Raw genomic sequence first — 27,809 nt, 5'->3', positions numbered from 1 at the left:
CTCTTACAAGGCAAAGAGTGAATGCTGCCCCAGGGTCCTACACCAGGGCGGTCCTCTGAGGTCAGTCCTGCTACAAAAAGGAAAGGGAACAGGAGACAGACCAGTGTGCTGAATAGTGCAGGGCAAGCACTTCATACTTGTTAGCTCTGTTATTTCCACAATCGTTCAATGAAGTAGGCTACTCCCGTTTCACACACAGAGAAAAGATACAGAATGCTTCAGTAACTTGATCAAGGTCAAGAGCTTCTGAGCGAGTAGCCAGGGTGGAAACCAAATATTTCCACTTGGCACAAGAGCCTTCGTTGCAGGCCGTTTATGGCTGTTTGGGGGGCGGGGAGGTTCCATGGTTCCTGGAGCATCTGTCCCTGTGGGTCTCTGAGCGGATCTCGCGGGCATGCACGTTCTGACACCCTCGGGTCTGGCTCCACCCACCGCTGGCCCTTGGCTCAGCCCAGTGCCACTCCAGCTCGAGGATGCCCAGCTCCCGGCTGTGACCGGCGTCCTTCGCCCGGCCACTCCTGTTCCCTGAGAGCAAGCGTCCCGGGGCACTTGTCTCGTCGCGGCGGCCTCTGAACCCCCGCACTCGTTAGTAGGAGCCGGGCGGGGACGCCTCTCTGGATCGTACCCGCGGCCCTAGCGCACCCGGGTGGCGCCACTGCGCGCGCGGGGCAGCGGCGAGCGACGGGGACGCGCCGAGGGGACGCGGCAAGGGGGCGCCTGGAAGGGCAGCGGCGAGGGGCGCGACGCCGCCGGAAGCTGGGGTGGGGGCACCCGGGCGCGATGCGGTGAAGAGCAAGCGACGAGGCGGCGGCGATGAGTGCCTCTGCGGCCACCGGGGTGTTCGTGCTGTCCCTCTCAGCCATCCCGGTCACCTACATCTTCAACCACCTGGCGGCCCAGCACGAGTGAGTGAACACGCGCGGGGTCTGCAACTTTCCCGCGGGACTGGGGTCGCGTCCAGGAACTGCACGCCCGAAGCATGAGGGAGACAGCCAGGTCACCTAGCCCTGGGTCCTCATTTAGGGTAGGGCAGTTCAAGGTCTGAGGACTGGGCTCCTGCTCTTTGCTGGTTCTGGGTGGGTAGCAGGGATTACTGAGGTCAATACCGCAATGCTCCTGCCTCCGCGTTTCTCAGACACCAGAGGGTACAGAGCAACACGGAAGGCCCAAGCCTGGTTTATTTGGATCGTTTTCCATGTATGGACTTTCACACGCTTACTTTTTTTTTTTTTAAAGAAAGTGTGTGAGAGATTAGCAGAAATATTCCTGTTTCTCTGAGCGTCACTTTGCAGTTGAGCTGGCTTTAGTGTTGTGGTCTGTCAAGTGGACACTATTAGCATCCTAAGAGTCTTGTGAGAACTTGGTGGAGAGGCGCTGCGAAAGGAATAGAGGCTGGATGCTGGCCCGGGGCAAAGGTTCGGTGCTGAAGAAACGGGTGGAGCCGAAGGAGTCTGTAAGGACTCCGGGTCCCAGTCTGGCCTCCCACTTCTCCAAAGGGATCACTGACTGGTGGTAAGGCACCAAAGGCGGCCCTGCTGAGCTTGGTTGCTGCCTTCTGGGGGAGGAAGTAACCTTCTATTTTTCCACAGCAGTTGGTACTAAGGAAGTTGCATCAGTCTATACCCTGCAAGCCCCTCCAGACCGCCAGACTGCTAGCACACAGTCAGTGGATGATCTCTCATTGCTGCGGTTACCTCATCCAGACAACTTGAGCACCGAGAAGCTATCTTAGGCGCAGGCTGCATCTGCCCTTGGACCAACCCCACCTTTGGTGCATCTCCTGAAGCAGTGGCTCTGGGCAGCCAGACGTTTGTCCCTGTCCACAGAGTGCACAGGGACCCTGGCTGCTACAGTAGTACCACAAGCAGCTCAGTGAACGCTTATTGAACACTCCTCTGAGCTTGGACCCCTCGCAGAAGCTGAGGACTAGCTGAGAACAGCCCAGGAATGGCCGAGGAGCCATGAACTGAAACAGACACTAGTAGATGCATGAACATAAAATAGCCTGCTATGAGGACAACAAAGCAAGCCGACTAGGCAAGGGTTTTTGGAGACAGGGTCGCTTCGGCTATGGCAAGGTCTGGGGGCAGAACTTTGTGAGCAATGGGAGGGGGTGAGCATGGTAGGGGAAGGAAGTGATTGCGATAGGCAGGTATTTGCTGGAAGAGCTGGCTAGGGAGGGCTGCTGGTGGTGGTGAGGATTTGACGGTGTGTCATTGCGTGTTGGTGTGTCACTGCGTGTTACTGGTCAGCGCTGAGTCTTGGAGTGAATTGCCTTCCCATTCTCCTGTAAAATAAACCCGGCAGGCATAATACCTCCCTCACAGCTGTTCCCTTTCTTCCTCCTCCTGTCCCCTTCCTGGTAAGCCACACGGCTGCTCTAGTGTCTGTGCCGTCTACTGAGTTCTCCTTGGCCCTGGCTTCCTCCAGGACAGACAGTGGCAAAGACTCCTCCTCTCTGAGCCTCAGCTCCCCGCCCCCCCAGAGCACCAACTTTCTCTGATTTTTAACACCTGGTCCACCTTCTTGTCCCTAGGCCGTCCCTCCTTCCTCTCTCCCCATTGCTGATGCTGAAGACACACTTAACTCGATGGCCCTACATGAATGAAACTGCCGCTTCCTCCTTTGTGGGTCCTCCCTCCCTCCAGATCAGACATTTACTTCCTCCTTTGTGGGTCCTCCCTCCCTCCAGATCAGACATTTCTGCTTTGAACCCCCTCGGACTCAAGGCTCGCTTTCCCCACAGAGTTCCTTCCTGTGGCCAGAGGTCACCTTCCCAGGCCGCTGCTCATCTGGGTACTGCTCTGCCCGGCCTCGAGTGCAGCAGGCTTTTAGTTGGTCTTTCATGACTGGAGCTTCTGTTTCCCAAGGCCTTTATGGAACTCTGAGAAATAGGATGATCAGATAGATTTGACGGGTCAGGAAGGGGTTAGGGAGTCTCTCACATGCACCCACATACTTCAGTTATGGTGAGATCTGGGAACAGAACCTTGCAGGTATTCTGGGGTATGTGTTAGCAGGGAAGGAGGGGCGAGGGAGGGCTAGCCTGGTGTTTGCTGGGAGAGCAGCCTAGAAAGGGCTGTGTGGCAGCCCAGGGGATTGATTCATCAAAGAGTAACTTCCTACCAGTCAAGGCTAACAACCCATGGCTTATTCAAAGTTCCCTCTACCCGCCACCTGGAGTCCCAGTTAGACCTGTTGCTGCCTGCCTTGGGCATGTGCTGTTTTCCCCCAGAGGGTCTCCAGGAAGAGAGCTGGGAGGCAGAAATGACCTACTGCCCCAGTCTCTCTTCACTTGTCTTCCTGAGAACACGAGGGGACACCCTGAACTAATTCATGCTGCCTGTCACACTCCATCAGAGCCCAGGTCCATGAGCTCAGCCACCGGTGTCCAGGGATAGGGATGACTGCTGACAAGCACCTGCCTGTAGGCTCACACCCTGTCATATGGCTCACCCACCTGCCTCTCTCCCCCCTGGGTGTCGGAGAGCAGCATCACGCCTGTGAGCCATGGCTGCTTCTCCTTCCTCTGCTTTGGACCTCTGTGAAGCGCCTGGAGAATCCACTGCTGTGAGGCGTCAGAAACCTCCCGACACACAGACCAGTCTCCTTCTCATCATACTACAGAATTCATCCATGCACCCATCCAATCTTCATCTGCCACCTCTCCACCCGTTATCCGTGTCTCTTATGTACTCACCATTCATTCACCTGTCCATCATCTCTCCTTCCATCCATACATCCCCCAAGAGGTATGTGGTGAAGACTCTCTGAAGATCCCAGTGTTTAGGCCATGGTGTGTGGAGGTGTCCCCGCTGAGGACTGGTGCTTGTAGCATCTCTGAGTGGCAGTGGGGAGCTGATGGTGTATGTAGCTGACAGAGAGGGCCACGTAGGTATTTGTCCAGAATCCAAAGCGCTATCGGTGTTGGCGATCTAGGTATCTCTGTAGGACTAGGGTGACCTTATGGCGAGCAGAGCTCAGAACTCATGGGGGTAAGCACCTCCACATAGACAGAGGCCTCTCTTGTTCATCCGGAGTCTCATACGGCCAGCAGCAGTGCCTACCACCCAGGGAAGCCCACTTCGAACTACAGGTCTCTCCCTGGAGGGCTTGTGCAATCACACTGAGGGTTTATGGCTGGCCCAGGGGAGGTGACAGATTTAGTGGTTAGGCCGTGAAGGGCTGGAGAAACAGGAGATAGAGGCTGCAGCCATATTAGGGAAAAGGGAGGGTAGGGGAGAGACAGGCACAGGACACAGGTGGGAAGGAGAAATGAGTGAGGGACCGGAGTTCTGGTCCATGAGTGTTATGGGGTTGTGACCCAGAGAGGCCAGCATGCTGGAGACAAACTGCAGGAACTTTTCAGTGTCGGAGTTGAGGCTGGCTTCCAGGAGCCTCCTGCAGTACGGGGAGCAAGTGCCTTCAATAGCCAGGAAATTCCAGGCACCATTGTGTTTGTTGTGATTAGTGACCGCCTCCCTGCTTTGGTTTTTACAGTTCCTGGACCATTGTTGGGGTTGCTGCCCTCATCCTGCTCCTGGTGGCCCTTTTGGCTCGTGTCCTTGTCAAAAGAAAACCACCACGGGACCCTCTATTCTACGGTAGGTCTGTTGGTAGGTAGGCTCCTCAGAGGGAAAGGGTTTGTATTTCACTCTGGCAGGGAGCTGGGCATTGGGTACATATTCCTTCTGGGCTGTGACTGTTCTGAGCCCTCGACTGACAGAAACTGGAAGTTTAGGGCTCTTCAGGACAAGGCCCTTCTCTCTAAGCTCCCCTACAAGGCTGTGGTGTCCACTTTCTAAATAGAGTTCTGCTAGAGAGTGACTGGCAGGGCCAGGCGGGCCTCCTCCAGGCACCCTGTTGAGCCCCCAGCATGCTCTTACCTCAGCCTCCCGGCTGGGCTCTCTGCCTTCAGCTGGCTGCTGGCCTGTGGGATTGAATTTACCCTGTCTCAGTCTATACCCGTGGTTCTCAACCTTCCTAAGCTTGCCACCCTTTAATACAGTCCCACATGCTGCGGTAGCCCCCAACCATAAGATTATTTTTGTTGCCACTTCATAGCTGTAATTTCGCTATGCATGAATCATAATGTAAATATCTGATACTCAGGATATCTGATACACAACTCCTGTTGCATATCAGCAGTTGTGACCCACAGGCTGAGAACGCTGGCCTACACATTTGTCTAAAGAGGGAAATAATACCATGGGGAGCTGGTCAGATATTAGTATTTGTTGGAGACTTCCATCAGCACCTGACAGATAAAGATATATATTAAATAAAGACAAAAAAGCCATTGGTTGAGCACGTCATGTGCCTGGCTCTGAGCCCTCCAGAAGTATAATTTCAATACTCACAATGAACATCCCTCCACTTGGCCAGAAGTGTGGTCACGGTCACGGAGAACAACACCAAACCCCTTTCGTTACACACGCTGTCTCAGGCAAAGCTGTAACTGGCCTTGCGGTACTTCCTGTGGCCAGGCGCTTTGTGTATTTTACTCATTACGTTTCTACTGATGTCAAACACGCCTCACATCTCTGTGTCTCTAGCAATGGGTGTCTGTTTTCCTTGCTCACTGGCCTGTGGGTTGGTGAGATGCCCTGCTCCTGGCTGCGGGTAGATTTAGCATACACAGAGGGTTAGAGGAAGGAAAGGGATGTCCCCAACGCCTTGGTTAGAGTTGACCCCTGTCACTTCCAGTTACATCCTAAGGTCAGAACAGGCTGCGCACCCTCATCAAAAGCGTGGGAAGCCTTCTCTGACCACTGCGAGCCTTGGCAAAAGAGGAGAGGGAATTGTAACTGACCGGTTTCTCCGTTTGCACACACACGGATGAGGCTTAGGACACCGCAAGCCTGTCGTGTGCCCCTCTGACTTCAGAGCGGCCCTTATTCGTGTCCCCACTGTTTTGATCTGGTCCGAGAACATTCTCCCAGTTCTGCCTATCCTCCCACTTCCTCCCCACCCAGGGAGCCCACACTGATACATCATCCCCCCATCTTTGAAGCATGGCAGCCACTCTTGTGTCCTTGGTTCTGTTCCAGCTTTGAGGACCCTTGAGCCTTGGGGTCCAGCCCTGGGCAGGTTCCTCACCTAGCAGGAGGCAGGGACTGTATCTTTGTCACCTTAAGACAGTGTCTGACCCTCTATGGGTGTCACCAGCTGCTAGTGGATTATGTACTCAGTGGCTCGTTTTCCAGGAGACATGATGGCTCCTCACCTGGAAATCAACCAGCCGGAAGCAGCACAGGACTCAGTAGAGCCTGGGGAAGCACACTCAGGGACCACTCCTCCTATCGCTTCCCACGCAGGCAGCTCCCCACTCTCCTTTTGTTTTCCTCACAGCGTTTGTGTTCACAGACTGGGTTTCCCTTCCTTCCTTCCTTCCTTCCTTCCTTCCTTCCTTCCTTCCTTCCTTCCTTCCTTCCTCCCTCCCTCTCTTCCTCCCTCCCTTCCTCCTTCCTTCCTTCTTTCCTTTTTTTTTTTTTTTGAGACAGGGTTTCTCTGTGGCTTTGGAGTCTGTCCTGGAACTAGCTCTTGTAGACCAGGCTGGTCTTGAACTCACAGAGATCCTCCTGCCTCTGTCTCATGAGTGCTGGGATTAAAGGCATGCACCACCACTGCCCAACCCAGACTGGGTTTTCTATTGCCCCTTCCTGTTCCACAGTCTCAGACACCAATTTATTATAACTTGAAAATGCATTTTTCTTTTTCTTTTTCTTTTTTTTTTTAGTTTTTTTCGAGACAGGGTTTCTCTGTATTGTCTTGGAGGCTGTCCTGGAACTCACTCTGTAGACCAGGCTGGCCTCGAACTCACAGAGATCCGCCTGCCTCTGCCTCCCGAGTGCTGGGATTAAAGGCGTGCGCCACCAGCGCCCGGCTGAGAATGCAGTTTTCTTGATGGACTCACATGCCCTGAGCGGACTCGCCAGCTGTTAAAACACTCCTTAGCTGTTGGACACTTGTGCTGTTTAAAACCTAGTTAGGGATTTTGCCTGGATTCCATAGACGAGGCCGCTTTCCTCCCTGCATCTTCAGGTGTCCCATCTCATGGGCATTTTTTATAATTTATTTATTTTTATGTGCATTGGTGTTTTGCTTGCATGAATATCTGTGTGAGGGTGTCAGATCCCCTAGAACCGAAGTTACAGACTGCTATAAGCCGCCACGTGGGTGCTGGGAATTTAACCCTGATCCTTTGGAAGATCAGGCAGCGCTCTTAACCTCTGAGCCATCTCTCCAGCACTTCATGTGCCTTTTTCTGGGCAGCAGGGGTGCATGCATGCCTTTAATCCCAGAGCTCAGGAGACAGAAACAGGCAGATTTCCAAGTTTGAGGCCAGCCTGGCCTACAGAGCCAGTTCTAGGACAGTCAGAGAAACCCTGTCTTGAAAAACAAAACAAAACAAAAAAAGAAACACAACAAATAAGCAAAACCAAAGAAACAAACAAAGAAGTCACTGCCTTTTTTTTAATTGTTGACTGTCACTTGCACGTCAGCCACCTACCTGTCTTGAGGACCTCCAGGGAAGACTAATAATGTTGGACACACTCTCAGTTGGCGTGCATGCCACACTAAGATGACCCATCTTTTCTAGACTGCCTGAGTGTCTCTTTGACTGTTTGGTTACTGCCATAGCTCCTGCTGCTCAGGTGGGCTGTGGGTTTCACGAGAAGGGAGAGAGGATGGTGAAGGTAGTCTGGAAGAATCTTCTGGGACACCATGATTCTTTGTCTCTGACATGAATTCCCCCAGTGAGAGCCTTGGGTAAGTACAGGGAGGTCCATGAAGACAGGTAAATGTCCAGCTGGTGCGGTAGGTGCAGCCTGCTTGTCTGTGTGGTAATGCCCCAGCATTTTCTGGGAAGACATGAGCAGCACTCCAGGATAGCCGTGGATGCCCCTTCCTTGTTATTTCCCGTGACGTTCATTTTCAGCTGCTGCCTCCTTTGTTCTAGTGTATGCGGTGTTTGGATTTACCAGCGTGGTGAACCTCATCATAGGCTTGGAGCAAGATGGCGTCATTGACGGGTTTATGACACATTACCTGAGAGAGGTACGGAGTTGCTCAAGGGTTGCATTGTGACCGGGTGCCTCAAATGCAGGCTGCTGTCAGTCAGAGTGTTCCCCCAGTCACTCATCCAGTCTCAGCAGGCACATGACAAGCCAGCCGCAGACCACAGAAGGCCGGAGACCACTCTTTCTTTGCCACACCTCCTGCACTCTTTAAGCGAAGAACTTCAAATGAATTTAGTATTTGGGTTTCTATTACTGAATTATAAGCCCAGAGATCCCAAATCCGTCTTAAACATCTCAGGTACCAAAGTCTAGTATACCTGTAATTTTGCTCAGTATTTGGGAGGCTGCTGAAAGTTTGAGGGCAGGCTGACAACATGGTGAGTTCCAGGCCAGGCTGGACTGTATATATTATATATTATATTAATATATATTATATTGAAATTACTTACTTAAGCTTGCTGAGTCTGGCGATTAACACCTTACCACAAAACCATAGCTTTTGAGAAAACCAGTCTTGTTTTCTAACTTTTAGTGGGCTGAATCCAGTCCTGGAGATACCAAGTGACCTACTTAAGATCACAGAAAACAGGAAGCAGAGGAGAAAACAGTATTGTCTATTGCCTTTCTGTGTTTCAAATACTGGGGAGCTTTTATGTCTCCCCAGGAGTGTGTGAGGGGAGCATTTGAGCCAGAGAAGAAGGCAAGCCTGTGTGTGTGGGGACCATGTCATGCAGTGGGATATCCTATCCGTAAGGTGGCTTCTGCAAGGCCAGCAAGGGCAAGAAGATGCCCAGGGGCAGCGCAGGGCAAACAGAGAGTGAGTTTTAGGGATTTTGAGTGGGATTTGGGGTCCAGTTGGGGGTGATGGAGAGGAAGGCCCAGGTGATATCCTAATTCCTGTTTGGGGGTTTGTTAGAATGCTGGTGTTACTAAGTGGGAGGCTTGAGGAGTGATACTCATGTGAAGGAGGATGGCACTGGCCTGGGTGTGACGACAGAGGGACTCTCAGCACAGATGAATGGGCTCTGGGAACGCCCAGGAAGGCCTCTTAGTTGCTGCCGTTTCCATAGCATTTCAGAGTGGTCTTGGGAGAGGACCACACATACTTCTCTATATGGCATAGGAAGGGAAAGGTCTTCCAGGGTGAAGGGACAGCTTGGGCAAATGTCTGGAAAGGAGGCCTAGTAGTGCTTGTATCCCCAGGAGTGTTTGCAGGGTAATTCTGAGTTCATCCGGGGACATGTGGAGTTTTGGGTGCTCAAGGGACATCTACTAGTGTCCCAGCTGGCAGGGCTGTGCAGGTCTGGACTTCTGAGGAATGGCTCCGTCAGAGAGACTCAGGAGTCACCCAAATAGAGTTGACACTTCAATTTGGAGAAGAGAGTTGCTTCCATGGGGGTTGATGGACAGTGAGTGGTGGGTGGGCAGACAGAGGCAGAAGGAAGCCTGGGGAGGGGACCCATGAACCCAGAGGAGGGGCCTTCAGGAGGGAGGATGCCGCTCAGGGGCCAAGATAGCAACCCACTAGTGTTGGCAAGAATTTGGGTAGTAGGTGCAAGCAAGGAAGCTGGGGGGTAACAGTGATAAAAACTGGGGGGCTAGTGGAAGAGATGGGGCCTTGGCCTGCAGACTTTCAGGAAGAGGGGGGCTGCATGTGTCCTGCACTGCAGCTGGAGTGTGGTATGTGGGGAGTAGGGAGGGGTAGGGTGCCCATTTGGAAATGCAGCAGGGGCTCTGTGTGTGACTCTGAAGGCCTGGCCTATGCTATGATGAGAAGGGAAGCCACCTAACGTGACAGCATGGACATAACGTAAGTGATATTTGTCCAAGGAGTGCATCGGAGAGCTCAGAGCTGCCTGAGTGGGGTGTGTAGAGGCCAGGAAGGGCTTGGCTGAAGGGAGAAGAAGGTGACTTGAAGGAGTTCAGGTGGCTTTGAAGGGCCCATGGGTGTCCGTCTAGCTCTCCAAAGAGGCCAGCGCTGACTTTCAGAGCTGAGTGTGTAGGCAGGAACGGCTGCAGCAGGAGATCAGTTGGAATTATGCAGTCAGAGCACCATGGGTACGAGAAACAGGCAGTGGCCAGGCATAGGGCTAGAAGTTTGGGTGTGGCTTTTTTTGGGGTAGAGGTGGTGGCTGATGTGGTGGCTGAACAGAGCCACAGAGTTTCATAGACTGTCTCATGGCTGGCTGATACAGTTTCAGACCTCTCCTAGTTAAAGGACTGCGAGCATATTAGGGAGACATGAGACGCACTCTGGGAGAGCATGGCTCTAGGGGAAGGAAAAAAGAAAACATTGACGAATCCATATCTGATGGGGCCCCGAAACACGACTACCTGGGAAAGGGAAACGGACATAGTGCATCATACAATCTTGTGTTCATGAAACTAAAAATAGCTCTTGTTGGTGATGCATGTGCTGCTCCTTAGGAGCTATGTGACCTCAGGCAAGTCTTGAAGCGTTGAAACTTGCTTTCCCTTCTGCAGACAGACGGGCCTGACCAGCCCACAAACCTGTTAGCGAGGCCGACTAACGGGCAGGAGGAAGCCGTGTGTGGAGTTGGACATGGGCACTTCCCCATGTGCTGCCCAGCCCACCACAAGATCAGCATGACTGCTTAAGGTCAGCAGGTGGCACCAGTGGTCAGGGCCTTCCTGGGCCACCCTTCCGGCCAGGGTCAAGCGCTTGCAAGTTTGACCTTGCCCCAGTTGGCTGGGATTGCTCACAAAGCCACCTGATGCCTTTATGTTGTTGTACAAACCTTGGTTGAGTAACCAAATCCTAATTTGTTAGGGACTCTCCTATTTGACACCATGGCAGACCCTGGTTTTGGCTGCCCCAGGATAAAGTCATTTTTTTTCTCAGTCCTACCAACTGTGTGGAAGCGGTTTCAGCTCAGTTAACAAACATCACTTAGTTCTATTGTTTTATTTGCAATCCAGATCTGTTGTCCTGCATTTAAAGATGTGAGTCTCCTTAAAATGGAAATCTTTTTAATGCTTTCCTTAGGGTGAACCGTATCTGAACACGGCCTATGGGCACATGATCTGCTACTGGGATGGCTCTGTTCACTACCTGATGTACCTGGTGATGGTGGCCGCCATAGCATGGGAGTAAGTTAGCTCTCCTGGTGTGTGTACCCATGCAACTGATAAGGGGTATGTAAAGAAAACACACAGAGAGGCGAGTACACACATGTATGCCAGGACAGGAACGGTCTAAGAGTTGGACAAAGCTTTATTTTCTTTGTGTCACTGTCATTTTAACAAAGCCCTTTGAGTTGTCCCTCTACCTTGGTGGCAGCTCAGGCAGAGTGATCTCTTAGGTTTCTGCTTATGATTTCATAAGAACATTCTCTCTTGGCATGATGCTGTCTTGTACGCCTTTCATCCCACATCCAGGTGGGAAAATGTGGGTCTCCGAGGTTCAGACCAGCATGGTCTACAGAGTGAGTTCCAGGCCAGGGCTACACAGGGAGAGTCTGTCTCAACAAATAAACAAACACATGACATCAACAACAAACTTTCACTGTGTGTGTGTGTGTGTGTGTGTGTGTGTGTGTGTGTGTGTGTACCCGTGTGGGACTGTGTACTCATTTATGCAGGCTAGTATGGAAGTCAGAGGTTGATGTTGGGAGTATTCCTCTACCTTACTTCTTCTCTACCTTATTTATTTATTATTTTTTGAGATGGGTTTCTCTGTGTAGCTTTGGAGCCTATCCTAGCACTCATTCTGTAGAACAGGCTGGCCTTGAACTCACAGAGATCTGCCTGCCTCTGCCTCCCGAGTGCTAGGATTAAAGGCGTGGCCACCAACCCCTGGCCTCTACCTTATTTTTTAAAATTATGTTTTAGTGTGTGTGTGTGTGTGTGTGTGTGTACCTGTGTGCGTGTGTGTGTGTGTGTGTGTGTGTGTGTGTGTACGTGCATGCAAGAGCAAGTGCTCTAGTAGGTGTGTGGAGGTCAAAGGGCAATTTCCAGGGATGGGCTCTCTCCTTCCACCATGTGGAACCTGGAGACCTAACTTAGGCTGGCAGGTGTCTTTACCCACTGAGCCATCTCTTTGACTCACCCCTTAGTTTTTGAGATACAGTCTCTCACTGAACCCAGCCAGAGCTCACTGTTTTGGCCAGACGGACTGGTCACCAAGCACCCTTGAACCTGCCCTTACCCTGATGCTGAAGTTACAGACGCACATCACCAGGCCTGGCTTTTCCCGTGGGTGCTAGAGATCTGAACTTGGGTTTTCAAGCCTGTGCAGGAAGCGCCTTTCCCACTGAGCCATCTCCTCCCAGAAACGTTAGGACTCAAAGTCCAGCACATTGTAACCCAGAGTTCCATCCCATCCACTTCAGTTTCTCCTCAAGGTCAGGTGTGGCTCTAGGGTTTGAAGAATTGCAAGGACATGGGGTTTGATCACACTCCTCTATTCTCTGTGGCTGGCTCCTCTGGGGGCATGTCTCTGTCTTTAAAGAAATGAGGGAAGATTCTGGGATAGTTGTAGTGTTTTGGGTACCAGTACTCTCTGCTGTAACATGCTAGCTGTATCAGGCTCATGTGGGCTCTTTGGGGACGCCTGTGACAGAAACCTGTGTGCCACACCACCTTCAGAAATAACCAGCACCTTTGGCTGAATTCTCACTCCCTGCCCACCATGGCTTTCCAGTCTTGGCTATGAACATTTTGCAGACAGTTTCAACTTCCCTAGTCTCTGCATGGCCCTGAGTGAGAGAAGGTCTTTCAGTTCTGCTCCCTGGGAGGCTACAGTGCAGCTCCATGAGCTGTCCCCGCCACCTTCCCTCATCATGTTCTCCAGGACACCAGCTTGTCTCTCTTCCTGCCCTGGTAGGTTGCTCCATTTGGGCTGGGGACCACAGCAGAGCAGAAAACACATAGTGCCCTCCACACTGGCCTCTCCCTTTGGATTCCTCTCAGCCTCTAGTATGGAGTTGTTTCTGGGTTGTCAGTTGAAGGGACATTGGCCACCATTGAGATTAGAGCAGCCCCTTTAGAACACAGGGACGTGTCACCTCTGGGGCTTTAGCCCACACTCTGTTGCCACAGAAAGTTCACTTTACATCCTAAGCTACGATCTTTCAACTTTTTTCCCTTCTAAATGCATCCCTAATCAATAAAGACTATGTCATAGGTCAACATGTGTTGTGTGGAAAGCATAATTTCCTACACCAAGGGGACCGGGTGACAGCTCAGTCAGTAAAGTGCCTGCTGTATGAGGACCCAATTTCAGCCTCCAGCACCCACATAGTAAACTGTGTGAGGGCTTGCACCTGGAGAAAAGAAGGTCCTTGGGACTTGCCTTCCAGCAAGTGTAGCTGAGTTGGCTAGAGCTCTAGGTTCAGTGAGAAACCCTGTATCAAAAAAATAAGGTGGAGGGTAATTGAGAAAGGACCCCAACACAGGCTCCTTGTCTCTACAAGCATGCATACACATACATGTGCAGGCACATATACCATACATTCACACACATGAGTGCACAAGCTCACAAAGAAGGTTCTATACTGTGTCACATGTGGAAGTGGTCCCTGATTGTCAGGGTTCCCTGTGCTCATCCCTTGACTCAGTGAGTTTCTATTCATGGACTTCCATTAACTAGAATGAAAGATAATTCTGAGGGTCGTCTTTTGTATCCCAAGACAAGCACACTGAATCAAAACATTTTGTTGTAGAGAAAGCTACAGAACCATTGGCCTATACTGGGTTGGATCCATTATAATGAGCACTGTGGTTCTTGTGCCTGGAAACATTGTAGGTAAGAAACCCTATTTTAACAGAAATGCTTTTATTGTTGCCATTTTTTGTTCTTTGCAATAGGGCTTTTAGATAGAAAAGTTGTTTTTAAGCTTTTTAATAGATTCTAAGCTTATAAAAACTATTTTGCTAAGTTATTTCTATCTCCCTCTGTGTGTTCATCTTTTAAGAAGTGCTTTGGAGTAATTTTCAGAAGCATGTACTGAACAGCTAGTTAAGCAACCAGCATTTAATGCATGGATCCTGCTTGTAGCTCTTTGTATTATATGTTGCTTCTCACACGCTATGAGAACTTACGGCAAATGCACCCAGAAATAAAGATTCTTCATGCTGAAGTAAAAGAAGTCATCTAGACATGCAGAAAGTTAGGATATATGTAGTAATATAATTTTTAATATTGTAAATAGGACATCATCATTAAGAAGCAGCTAATGGTTTTGATTTTTGTCTTATCTAATAAAAATATTGCCTGATTCATAGCAAAACTTTAGGCGATTTGTGGTGGGAGGTGGCTTAACTATTATTGTTTAGCTACGCACCAACAGATTTTTGACCATTTTCTCCTTTCGCTTTTAAATAGGAAAATACGGAACACGTATTTGCCCTGCATTCTTCTTAAGCATACCATATACATGTCTTCCAGTCTGGGCTGGCTTCAGAATCTATAATCAACCACCAGAAAACTATAATTATCCATCGAAGGTAACTTTATTACACTTAAATATAAATGCAGGCTCCAATCTGGTAGCTGGCACCTCTTACATGTTTTCAGACTCTGAGGGCTCCATCTCCCGTGAGGACAGAGCATTTGGGGCATTCAATCCATAGGACTGTGTTGATAGCTTGGCATTTGCTAGCATCCTTGTCATTGTGGCAGCTGGTCTGCTTCTGTCCGAACCCATCTGCTTCTATTGCACTTTGGGGGACTTTCCTTGCAGGGATCACCTTGGCTCTTGTCACCCTTCTGTGTTAGTGTGACAGATAAAGTTCTAAGCATGTGGTTTGCCTGGGTTGTCAATGGCCTGTGTGCGAGCACCTGACACTTCTTTCAGTAATACCATTTACTGCTCAGGTGTTCGAGATGATGCACGAGGGCCATAGGGTCTGATCCCTGGGGATGCAGACCCCAGGACACTGGCTGCAGGGGCACTCCCAAGACTCCTTCCCTTCCATTTACTGCTGAGGTGGTCAGTTTGAAGCAAGGCTAGCCTTGCAGGTCTGCTTAAGTCTTCATTTCTAAAAGAGTGATTTTCTCTTCAGTATATATATGGGATCTTTGGGTAGGGTTCTGTAAATTTATCAGATATGTGAGAACAAACTAATAGAATATTACTCAACTTACAAAACAATTTTTATTTTAAAATATTTATTTACTTATTTATTTTTGAGGCAAGGTCTTACTATGTAGCCCTTCCTAGCTGACCTCAAACCCTCTATGTAGTCAAGGTTGGCCTCAAAATCACAGGTACCCACCTGTCTCTCTCTTCAGGGCTGGAATTTAAAGCATGCGCCACCATGTCTGGCCAAAATTATTCTTATTAGTAGAATTCATTAAAGTATCTTTTTAGGGGAGTTTTGGGGCTGAATTCATGGCCACCAGTGTCCTGAACAACCACTCCACCACTGAGGTTTACTTCTCGCTCTATGTACATTATAATTTACATGCAGTTAATTTGTAAATATTTAGAAACTGCTGTGTAAACTCAGGCCAACAGCAGCTACACTCATACATGTCTTTGAAGAGTGAGTGGGTATTAAAAAGAAAGAGTAAACTGTAACGCTGGTCCTCGCTCTACTGTTTTGAAAGGGCTCCATGCCAGTGTGTGAACAGTGTTTGCATAACAAGACACACAGGACCATTTGTATTGTTTGTTACTGGAATGGTAAAGCACAGATATGGGCATTGTTACACAGTGTTGTTAGGAATCATCACTCAGAACAAACAAAACCCAAGAACGCCAGAATCATTCTGCAAGGCAGTTTAGCCTGCCTCCAACCCATTTCCACGTCAGAGGCCTGTCCTGAGACAGTCATCACAGACACACTGCAGAGATTTCCATGCAGAGCTGCTTTCTTTACCACTGTTACAGTGGAAAAATGCCCCAGTGTCTTGCAGTGGGAGGACAAGGATGATGTCTCTACGGTGTTTTCAAGTTTTAATCAAGTGAAGATGGGCTCACAGGCAGTTATTCAGTGAAGGTGCAAAACTATTTATGTTCTAAATTCTATTTTTGCAAAAAAGGTTGTATGTGAGTATATGTATTTACATATAAATGTAAAGAACATATATGAGTCAGGCATGGTGGCACACATGAATTCTAATCCTAGTACTTGGGAGTAGGATGCAGGATAATCATGAATTTGAGGCCTGAGCTACATAGGGAGTTCCAAGTCTATTTCAGTCACACAATTGAGATCCTGTCTTGGAAAACCAGCCAGCCAGCCAGTCAATCAAACAGCTGATCAACCAACCAAATAAAACCACACGATTGGGAATGTGTGTCAGCAACTAACAGTAGAGTAGCAAGTTATGATTTACATTCTAAAATTTCGTTTTTCAAATGCATGTTGCTTACTTTCATAATCATAAACGTCTAGTTTCAAGAGAAAATATGGACTAGAGCTGGAAGGGCCTCAAATCACCTGGCTTAGTACCTCCATTTCACGGAAGAGGGGATGCACTAGAGAAGATACTTGTGAAGTTCGGTGGTCAGTGGTCTATGATGTGAATTGTGCATCTTCCAGACTTATCATTAATCTTCTTGGAAGTTAGTGTTGCAGACATGTCCCTGGCTTTGGCATTGTTCTCCAGCAACAAACTCTATTTTAGGTTCTTCAAGAAGCCCAAGCAAAGGCCCTGCTGAGAAGACCATTTGACTTAATGTTGGTTGTGTGTCTTTTCTTGGCAACTGGATTTTGCCTGTTCAGAGGCTTGGTAAGCATAACATCAAAAACAATATACTATTCCAAACAGGTGTGTGTGTGTATGTATATGCAATGTACATATGTATGTACAGATGTATAGCGTGTATACAATGTGTGTGTGTATATATGTATGTATAGTGTGTGTATGCAATGTGTGTATGTATATATAGATATAGTGTGTGTGTGTAAAATCAAACTGACAAATTCCTCTTCTGGAATCTTTGGTCAAGATGATACCCTAAGATCTCAATACAGCTGTGGCTCAGAACATCCACGTAGTCTCAAGAATAGGGCGACAGGATAAAGCAATCCCTGAGTAACAGTGCTCACCTGTGCAGGGTCTTGTGAGTTTCTCACAGCTAAGGATAATACTGAGTTAGGCTTAGGTTTGGGGCAGGATGGCATGAAAAACTCATGAATTTTTGTTTTTTCTCTTTGCCCTTTATCACTTTTTGTTTGTTGTTTGTTTTTTGGACATAGGTTTTCCCTACATAGCTGTGGGGAACACTAGCCATTTGCTAGTTGTGCCTTAAAAAGTGACCACCTCTCTGACCTATCGTTTTCTTCTCTGTGAACTACTAGGATCTACCTTGTGTCATTTGAAGATTAGTGACTACCCTCTCTTGGTACAGGACCTTGTACAAAGGAAGTGCTCAATAAGCAATTTTTGTGTCTTAATTCATCAGTAATCTTTCACAATGACCCAGCTTTCTAATTTATTCTTAGAGGAAATTTTACTAAGAATTATTTGCTATTCATATTCATCTGAAACAATTACCAACTATTCTAAACTTTCTGGTGTTGCACAAGTTGAGGACATGCCATGGAACCTATTCGTTGGTTGGTTTGCACTAATTTCCAAGTTCAACACCACCACACAATGAGATTCAATTGTATCCTTCCATGTCCTTCCTCTCGCCCCTGAGAAAGATGTGTGCATGTGTGTTGGGTGGGACTTTCCCAGATGAGCACTTGGGCAAAGATCCAACTCTACTGCTAGCCTGTAATCTACACTGTCATCTAGGTGGAACATTTCATTTATGGTCAAGAATATGAGGAGTGGTGCCTGAGGGAGGATTGTCCCAGTGGTGTGCCAAAATCTATTCTGTGGCCTAGAGTGTAGCAGGGATGAAATCGGCTCTCTGCTCTTTTCCAAAGTGGACAGGAGGGGCTTCACAGGAGGACCCTGCTTTCAAGTAATCCCTTATAGCTTCCAAAGGCCACATGCTCTGTGAGGCACTGGAGAGAGGTGGATGCTATTTCTGAATCTTGCAGAGCTTAGTATGATTAATTTGGTACAAAGCACTATTTTTCTTCTGGAGAGACTAGTTGGCTAGCTATTCCACATGGAACTGGTCATCTATACCAAGAACTGTGCCTTGGCTCACTAAACCTAGATGCTGAAGCTGTGAATATCAGAGTCTCCAGAATAATGCTCCACTGTTAACCTAGACTTAGTCCTTTAGAGAAGTCTGAATATTTGTCTTTCCTGTTACTGATGAGTCTGTAAAGACAAACAGTTGATGTTGAAAACTGAAGCATCTTATGACTGAAGCTGCCACCCAGCCTCATCAGCAAACCCAATAACCAGACAAGACTATTTATAACAAACCCATTTTGTCCTTAGATTGCTTTGGATTGCCCAGCTGAGCTCTGCCGACTCTACACACAGTTTCAAGAGCCCTACCTAAAGGACCCTGCGGCTTATCCTAAAATTCAGGTCAAGTAGTTACAAAGCCTAAGTTTTTCTAAAGTTAATGAGGTGTCTACACAGGAATTAGCATTTATCTTTGAAAATGTTTCATGTTTTTGCTTTTTGTTAAGGTCAAGCTGTTAACTTGCTCATTTCTTCTTTCTTACACAGATGCTGGCGTACATGTTCTATTCTGTTCCTTACTTTGTGATTGCACTTTATGGCTTAGTGGTTCCTGGATGTTCGTGGATGCCTGACATAACACTGGTCCATGCTGGAGGGCTAGCCCAGGTACTCAGATCAGAATATTCCCTCTTGAGAAAGTTCTCTAGTGACCTAGCTGCCATTAGAATTATGAAACCTGTCTCTGCTCAATGTGAGTAGGAAATAGTTCACAGACAGACAGACACACACACTTAACTTACTAATGATACCTGGTAGATGTAGTTATCTAGTGAAATTAGGATTTCCCCTGGGATCACAAAAGTAGCATGTGGCACTGCTGTGTTATAAAATTGTTTCCCAATCCATGAGCATGAAGACTACTGGTAAGAGTTAAAAGCTGTACTCCCAAGCTGCCTATTCTATCTAAGCAAAGAGTCCAGAGTTCTGCTGCACAATACTCAACAGAACCAAGGAGGCTGGTTTAGTGTAAATTCTATTTCTGAAAAGCTGAGCCTGCCCTTCAGTCCCTCCCCTTGGCACCTCGCCAAGTCCCTGACTGACAGCGGGTGTTTAATGAAAGCAACACTGACCTGGAAATGAGAGCAGGGCCCACTAGAAGAAAAACATAGCAATTATACAGTCACGGTACAGTAACCATGATGGCAGAAAGCCCCAGAATTCAGTGTTGAAAAATATAGTATTTATGGAGTCAGTGCGTTAAATCCTTCCTAGGGTACTCAGTCTAGTTATAGAAAGAGATAGAACCTGCAGAAGAAATATTCCTGGCGAAATGCTTAGCCAGTTTGCTCTCCTTTATCAGCCTCTAAATCCCAAATCCTCAAGGCCTTGGCTAGGGCTTTTATTTTCCCATCTTTTGATAACAAGTATAATCTGGTGACCAGTCTCTTCAGCCCTGATTGCTGACTCCTAAGTTTAATTCCAAACTTAACCACTTCACCTGGATATCTCACTAGCGCAACAGATTTTGAGGCATTTTGAGAAACTTCTGAAGTGAACGAAAGCAGCATCTTTGTAATGGAAACAGGCACACTTGAGTTTTTAAGCACATTTGCAAACCAAGTATCAGTCTATAAAACAAAACATATTTTCCTGTTTGATACAATCTTGCTCTGTAGCCCAGGATAGTCTTGAACTCAAGATCCTCCTGTCTCAATCTCATGTCAGACTAAATATAAGACTCTTGGTCCTCCCCATTTCTCCTGTTGCCCATTGTCCTTGTCAATAGCTTTGCTTCCATCGACCACCTCAAGCCAAAAAACCTGGAATCCTAATTTAATGTATATGGGTGTTTGGTCTGCATGTGTATCTATACACCATTTGTGTACCTGATACCTGTGGAGACCAGAACAGACCAAAAAAAAAAAAAATCAAATTTTCTTGGGTCATTAAATGACACACTGCGTGATTTGGGTCCTTGATTTCAGGCTGTGTTAGGAACCTCCCAAATCTCTTCACAAAGTACAAGCTCAGTCAAAAATTTAAAAATAAAAATCAGGCAATCTTTTAGGTCAAGTTCCATTGGGGGCTTAAAATCTCTCTTTGTACACAGTGCTTGCTATAGGACTAAAGTTGTAGGCATAACTTGGGAAGTAGGACAGACCTTATAAATTCACTACTAGTGTTTTCCATCAAGTGAAGTATAGTCGATTCTTAGTTATGTACAGACTCAACCAGTTTAAGAAAAGTATGTGAGGTTCATGATGGTTATCAGTACTGGACAAAAAGTAGACTTTTTTTTATTTCCTAAAGGACACAGTATGTCTGCTTACACTGCGTTTGCACTGTTTGGTACTGTAAGTCATCTAATGTAAGACGTGTAGAAAGATGTACATAGGATGCAAGGGGTTTGACGATCCAAGGATTCTGACATATATGGGATGTCCCAAGGTCCTGACGCCAATGCTCCTTGGATGTCAGTGGCTGACTACATGTTGTTAGAATCATTGGAAATGAAAAAAACAAAAACCAGAGTTAATATAGTTAACGTGATTAACTGCAAGAGCTGACTCAAGCCCCTTGTTGTCACTAGTTAATTCAATGACCACTGTTACTTTACTTCTCTCGATCACCATTTTTTTTCTATGAAGTCGCTGAGGATTAAATAGGATCCTATATAAAGAGATAATGATTGTGTCTGACATGTAAAAGCTATAATTATAATAAACTCCTGTTTATAATTATTGGTATAGATTCCCAGAAATAATTTTGAGAAAAATGCCTCCTGAGATTAATTCTACAATTTAATCAAAGTGTATCTCACATATAATGACCTTTAAAAAAAGTAGGCAAAGGCTTAGGACAGGCATCTAGTGGGCATTATGTAACCCCACATCTACTGGGGTGGGGCTGAGTCAGGTGACATCCCTCCAGTTCACTGCTTCCTCCATTCTTGGCTATACAGGGATCTAGAGGTCCATCTGTGGGCAGTCTAGTTGAAAAGACTTGACTTTCCTGGACCAGTTATGGCTGTAGTAACATGCAGGATGATTTGGGTATATGGCCAAGTGGTATAGCTTGATTTTGTTTTTGTTTTTGTTTTTGAGACAGGGTTTGTATCTTTGGGGCTCGTTCTGGAACTTGCTCTGTAGACCAGGCTGGCCTTGAACTCAGAGATCCACCTGCCTCTGCCTCCCCAGTGCTGGGATTAAAGGTGTGTGCCACCGATGCCCGGCAGTAGAGGTTGATTTTAAGGAAAAGTTTCATGTTTTTCCTTCACAGAAACCTTTAGGGAATATCTTAAAAGTTTTAGGAAGACAACTGGCTACTGGACAACTAGGCTACTAAGAGAAATCTTTCTGCCACCCACTTCTGGTACTTTATTATCAAGCACCTTAGACATTTCTTACACCTTTCACTTTCTTACATGCTTATCCTTTGAGAGAGGACTTAACAGGTCAACAAGGAGCCAAGGTTGTCAACAGAGTGCCTGATCATGAGCAGATATTTAGTATTTAGTTTTGTATGTCTACCCACGCCCCCACCTAGGTGGGCCTTGTCACCTACTTTGTGGTGGAGCAATAATCCAATGTAGCCATGTGGCTCTAGAGTCAGTATTATAAGTCTTCTATGCTGTTACTCAGAAAACCCTAAAATATCAGGGTTCTAGATTATCTACTTGTATAAGGGCTAAGATAGGGCTTTGTCTCAACATCTGTAGGTTTTGCCCTCTAACATTCATGTGGACATGTAAGCCTCACTTCTTTTTGGAGCCAGGATTGTGATTAGGGAGGACAGGGATTAGGATAGGGTCATCCTTTCCCAATTTTCTCTATCAAGAAAGGGAGCTATTACAATTTAGCCTTTGCTTACTTTCATTACCTCATTTTACACTCTAAACATTCAGTCTGACAAAAGAATCAGTTGTCTCTTATTTCTGCAAGGTAGAAAACTAGAATTAAGTCACATCACTGAATATTGTGGTTATAACCGAGATGCAAAATTCGGCAGCACTGCATTCACTCGGCTCTGGTACAATCCCAGGCTGAGCTCCACAGGCCAAGCAGGGAAGCAAGTGTGCTGGGTACTCCTTACCAGTATGTGTCTGGGAAAGGAAGCCTCCTCAGGTGATACAGTTTTTCTTGTACCAGAATCCTGAGCACTTAACACTAGAGGAAGCTAGAGTTGGGAGCCCACTCAGTTGGTTGCCACAAACACACCCTTATGCAGTACCAGGAGTGGCAGACAACTGGCCTCAGGATTCTTTTCTCACATGCATACACCCTTTGATAAGGACTGTTAATCATTCTGTGTAGTGACCTACTACTATAGGGCTAGAGAAATGCTTTAAAGACTCTTGTATTCTGACAGTCACAAGACCATTGTTGTTGAACGTTTATTGAACTCTAACAATGATAGGTGCCACACAAAACATTAGACACAGTATCTGCCCAGGAGGCGTACAATCTAATCTAAGGACACAGATCATTTTTTTAAATGTTGCCATGACCTTACTGTTCATGAAAATGAGGTATTAGCTGCACTGTTTGGTGCAGGAAAGGGCCCACAGAATCACTGACCTTTCAGGCAGGCTTGTCTACACAAATACAACTGCTCATGTTACTCTTGGAAACTATGGATGGTATTTCTGCTTGCTTTATGATGTACACAATAATCTATAGGATAGAATCACTAAACCCACAAATCTGACAAAACCAGAGTTCAAAACTGGCCTCTAGTCCAGAAGAAAATTGTTATTTATTCAGATAAACAGCTATTTAAAGTAGGACCTAGAGAAAAATAGTGTCAGGAGCCAAGTTTTTGTTCAGAGTTCCCAGACTGTCCACAACCGCAGCTCCTCAAGGCAGTCTCCAAAGTGCCCTTTATTCTCAAGGTCTTTTGTCTGTGTAGCCCTGAGATGCAAACATTTGCTGGGCCTTTGGCCATCTGCCCTAGGGAGGTGTGTCTGAGGGCAGAGCCCTCTTAAGTGCCTGTGGATTACAATGAAGGTAATCCGATTGTTGGTCCTTGTCAACACACCACAGGAATTTAATTTATCTCTAGAGTAGCAAAAACATATTGGAGGTATCCAGAATATATCAGTAATTTATAAATTGTAGCCCATTAAAATATCTGCCATTGATACAAATTGCTAAACATGCTGTTTATAAAAGCTTGCCCTTTTTTTTGTCAAGGTCAAATCAAATGCTAAGTAGCATTTTCATCTGTAAACCACTTAGCACAATAAATGTAGGAAATGTAAGGTAACAAATGCATTAAAAACAAGTTCTCTAGTGATTCATTCTTGTTACTTCCACCTCTTCAGATTACAGTACCCTTTATCTTTCACTTTGATCACAGTATACCAATAATTTACTACTTATTACATTTAAACCCTCAGTCTTTATTCATGTGTAAATGGAATTTCAGCCAAACATAAAAAATGCAGACTTGGAGTTTGCATTTTATAATAACACAGGTTTTCTGAGAAAATATTTTCTTGGTTTTTAATCCTGCTATGGCCTGTATTACTTTTCTAATAGTTTTTCTCTGTGCTTATGAAAAGTACTAAGAACAAACAAGCCAAGTAAAACTCAACAGGCACATTCTGAATAGAGTCTATGCATATAAACAGAAAGGCCCTGGCCTTTGTGCTCTGCAACTTGGATTACGCTGACCCCTCATGATTCTAAGTAGCTTTCAGTCTGACTTGAGAAAGTTGCCTGTGTACATATCTGTCATTTTATAATCCTCCACAGTCACACTATTGACAAGTATATCTCACAAACAACCACAGCGCTATTAAGTTGCACAAAGCCAAATACACAAATAAACAAAAGTACATGTTGATGAGGCTCTGGCTTCTAGGAGTCAGTCTGCCCAACAACATTGAGACTCCCACTGCTTCTCTTTATGTAGCTCATTATACTAACTACAATTTAGCTTTTAAACTCAACTTCATTTTTAATTGGAACCCAATTTGTGAGACTTAGCTGAGTGTCCATGTAGTGTTCCTAGGATTCAAATTAGAAATGTTTGGTATTGGGCAAAAAAAACAAAAAACCACACAACTGGAATGATAAAACCACACTTTAAATAGGATACATTATCTGAATAGTTTTTATAAAGAATGACCTTAAATTTAGTGAAAAACTGTGTATTAAGACTAGATTATCTGAAGGTATTTTGCTCTTAAGACAGGTTTTGAGGGCATATGGTTTGAATGAGTCACTCAGAATTGATCATTAATCCAAGTGAACAGATCTCATGCTTACTCTTTTTTTGTTTTAATATAAACAGGCTCAGTTTTCTCACATTGGTGCTTCCCTTCATGCTAGAACTGCTTATATCTACAGAGTCCCTGAAGAAGCAAAAATCCTTTTTTTAGCATTAAACATAGCATATGGAGTTCTTCCTCAGCTCCTGGCCTACCGTTGTACCTACAATCCCGAGTTCTTCATAAGAACAAAGGCAGATGAAAAGGTGGAATAAATATACCTCATGCTCTCTCTGACCCTGTTACATGGAACTGATCCTCTACTTCATTCCCTTCCATGACGCTCACGAGAATAAAGATTCTCTACAATGTATGTGTGAATGAAAATAATGGTATTTTATGGGCATATTCTCATTTTTGAAGGGAAATTGAAGTTGAGAAACAGCTTGTTTAAAGAAATATATCAAAAATTTTCTATGAATGTGATCATGAATCTTAACATTGCACATATTATGTGTGAAAATTACAACTCTAGTGCCTACAAATAGCATAAAAATGACTAACCGTATTCACTATGCATATGAAATAATTCAAAATAGCAATTACAGGTTGGAGAAATAACTTCTTCATATGAAATGTATGAGTCATTAACAACCTTAATATAAATGCCAGATCATTGTTATTTTTAAGTTGTTTGAAGTATCTTCATAAGAAAAGCATATCACTTATTTCTGTTTTAAAAACATGCTATCAAAACTTCTATTGTGAATTTAAATAGCTAAGATGACACAGATCAACTTTATTAGCCTTAAATGAACACTTGTTTTATTGATGGATAGTAATATTTCTCTTGTGTTTCTGTGTATACTTTCAATAAAATTATTTTTGGTGTTTTATGAAGACAAATGTTATTAAATTTGAAGCATTTTATGTATACATTTTCATGACAAATTTTGAACTTTTTATTTAAGAAATCTGTTATATGTTCCAATTTAAAATATTATCTACATTCTCCATTATGTTTTAGTATGATCAATAAAGAGGTCTTTTGATGAATTTCATTAATTTTAGAATAAAATATTCAAAATTTAAAAAGTACCTTTTAAAGATAAAACCTGATGTGGCACCCTGTCTCTTAATGAACTTTCCATACTTGGAACTGTATAAATACAATAAAGAAACCATTAATTGCTAAATGACAGAAACAAGCCCAAAACATAGTAGCCTCCTCAGTCTGCCCTGAAGGGATAAGGAGACTGCACTTAACTCTCACAGCCCAGCACCATCTTCATCATCCCAATGACACTGGGCCTTCTTGTATTTTGTCTTCATGTTCATTAGTTCTTCAACAAAGTAAGAAACCAAAAGAAAATGGGATGCACATAAGGTTATGTGTAAACATAGGGTCCACTGAGCTGGTGTTTTCTTAGATGTGCAGGCAGATCATACTGTTAGTCACTCCTGTCCTTCCCAGTGTTTTCAATTAACCTAACATCTAGAATATTAAAAAAAAAAGATAGAAAAAATAAAATCCTCACCTGCACTTAATTCTAATGTCAACTTGCTGTCAATCTTTGCTTTAATATAGGAATTACATTAATACTTCACATTACATGTATGAAGCCAAGTAACACTAACTCAGTTGTTTACAACCTCAAACCTTACTCCCGGTACACATTCCAATAGATTTATTCTGTAAAAACAATACATTTTTTTTGTTTTCAATTTTTTTTACAGTAAACTTTTCAGCTACAAACCTCAAACATACACGGAAGATGTTCCAAAGACAAGCATAAGAGTTGATGGAACCCAAACTGACTAAAGTGTTCTCACAGTATAAGCTGGCATAAAAATAAATAAGATTCTATTACCACAATAGCGACAATAATGTACACATAATAATCATTTGCGGATGAATGTTAACTACTCTAATTCTAGTTCCCAAAGAAAAATTTATTTTAAAAGTCTATGTTCAAGCATCAATGCTTTGTCTGGTTTCCCATGGTGCTCCTAATTTCAGCTTTCAAGTGTAAAGTGAACAGCTTGAGTGATTAGCTCAAATCATATTGGCACTGGGAAAAAAATAAATCCTTGCTTTATTTTGGTATAACACAAAAAGACTCACTAGATTCACATATACACTCAGGTTGTGTACACAGCAACATGAGTTTTGAGAAGTGTAAGTTCCAACTAGCTATTTCTAATACAGAACAGGTATTATATACTACAGTTAAACTTTACACATGGCCTTAAAATGGAAAGATGACTTAATTTCACCTCCAGTATACCAACAATATGTATCTAGGAGTTGGTTCTTGGGTTCTATAAGAAAGAAAATCCCATCCTTAAGTATTATGTTGAGTAGCCACCTAAAAAGAATTACTATTTAACTGAGTACTTGATGATGGTGGAGTAAAGGCCGGAAGCTGATGACCAGAACTGCCTTGGAAAAGGAGCCTAGACATGGAAAAGTCTGTGCAAAAATCTTGATAATTTTTAGTGGTTAAGGGCAACTTCATGCAACCAAATAACATAAAATTAAGTCAATAACCTTAAAAAAAGGTCAAAATGTCTTTTTTTCCTTTCAACAGAACAGAGAGGAATGTGAATAATGTACACACATACTGGGTGGGGTTCTGTCAATGACAACAAAGACTATGTGTTGGTTCATATCAAATCCAAGAATTAGACAATCAAGCATTTAAACTTCTTGTGGTTTCTCTCAATATGCAGCATTCATTATGGTAGTTAGGTCTGTAAAAAAGCAAATAAAACAAGCCTTAGATGAGCTAGGATACTAAGGAGGGAAGCTACCACACCTCTGGGGCACAGCATTATTTTTTCTAAGGTTTGAACCAGCATCAGCATTTTGGCAGCAGAAATACTTAGCAAAACACTTCAGAGGCTTTGTTTTTTTATCTAGCAAAAGTTAAATGCTATGTTTAGGGTTTTGTTATAACAAACAAACAATAACACTGAAGAGTAAACTTTGTCAGCTGGGCATAGAGGTACCTGCCTTTGGTCCCAGCACTTGGCAGGCAGGAACAGGTGGATCTCTGTGTTCCAGGGCAGTCTGGTCTACAGAGTGAGTTCCAGGACAGCCAGAGCTACACAGGGAAACAACCCTGTCTCAAAAAACAAAACAAAAGTAAACTGTCTACTCTCTGGTAGGGAGGAATGTGTAGTGGTGTGCATGTTGTGCCACTTAAGGAAATGTTAGCTTTGGGTCTACACAAAGCCGCTAAAATAGATATAATCTGTGCTGTAGGACTGCACTATTAGAAAGTTAAGCTGTATAAATTCATGTGGTCCACAGATCACCCAAAATACTTATTTAGTTACTTGTGGCACACACTGCATAACAAAGTACAAAAGTTAACATGAGTATGTCTAGTCTCTGACTTTGTACTTTTGAACACAAGAATAAAAGATGAAATAAAAATATTCCTGTTTTATAAAAGAATTACAATTTTAACTTAGCTTTATATTTTATTTTTTTAATATGTTTGTTTGCATGTGTGTGCACATGCTACAGTGCACACATGAAGGTCAGATGACAACT

At 45.0% G+C, this 27,809-nt stretch overlaps 2 protein-coding genes across 4 annotated transcripts in view; one reads left to right on the top strand and one right to left on the bottom strand.

Moving 5' to 3' along the window:
• The first annotated feature begins 396 nt into the window (after positions 1 to 396).
• On the top strand, positions 397 to 24,620 carry Tm6sf1 (transmembrane 6 superfamily member 1). 2 transcript variants are annotated; one of them, XM_005077839.4, is made up of 10 exons: positions 423 to 905; positions 4,501 to 4,604; positions 7,964 to 8,061; positions 11,032 to 11,135; positions 13,709 to 13,791; positions 14,371 to 14,492; positions 16,621 to 16,725; positions 18,343 to 18,435; positions 18,580 to 18,699; positions 24,331 to 24,620. In XM_005077839.4, exons 1-10 carry the CDS (start codon positions 814 to 816, stop codon positions 24,520 to 24,522), a joined length of 1,113 nt encoding a protein of 370 aa, XP_005077896.1. In that variant the 5' UTR covers positions 423 to 813; the 3' UTR covers positions 24,523 to 24,620. The 2 variants fall into 2 exon arrangements, with proteins under 2 accessions (XP_021087342.1, XP_005077896.1); XM_021231683.2 differs by lacking the exons at positions 14,371 to 14,492; positions 16,621 to 16,725; positions 18,343 to 18,435; positions 24,331 to 24,620 and having other exon boundaries at positions 397 to 905; positions 18,580 to 18,698.
• Positions 11,242 to 27,809, bottom strand: part of Hdgfl3 (HDGF like 3) — a 71,950-nt gene continuing 55,382 nt past the window's right edge. The window contains exon 6 of one of the 2 annotated variants that reach the window (XM_040729293.1): positions 11,242 to 11,503. In XM_040729293.1, the coding sequence (XP_040585227.1) occupies positions 11,489 to 11,503 (15 nt within the window). In that variant the 3' untranslated portion in view covers positions 11,242 to 11,488. Of the gene's footprint in view, positions 11,504 to 22,412; positions 27,002 to 27,809 lie in introns of those variants that run through there. The other variant, XM_005077841.4, reaches the window with a different exon arrangement.

The sequence above is a fragment of the Mesocricetus auratus genome, unplaced genomic scaffold (genome assembly GCF_017639785.1).
Source record: "Mesocricetus auratus isolate SY011 unplaced genomic scaffold, BCM_Maur_2.0 Super-Scaffold_4256, whole genome shotgun sequence".
Classification (NCBI taxonomy): Eukaryota; Metazoa; Chordata; class Mammalia; order Rodentia; family Cricetidae; genus Mesocricetus; species Mesocricetus auratus.
This window is presented reverse-complemented; position numbering and strand designations above follow the sequence as displayed.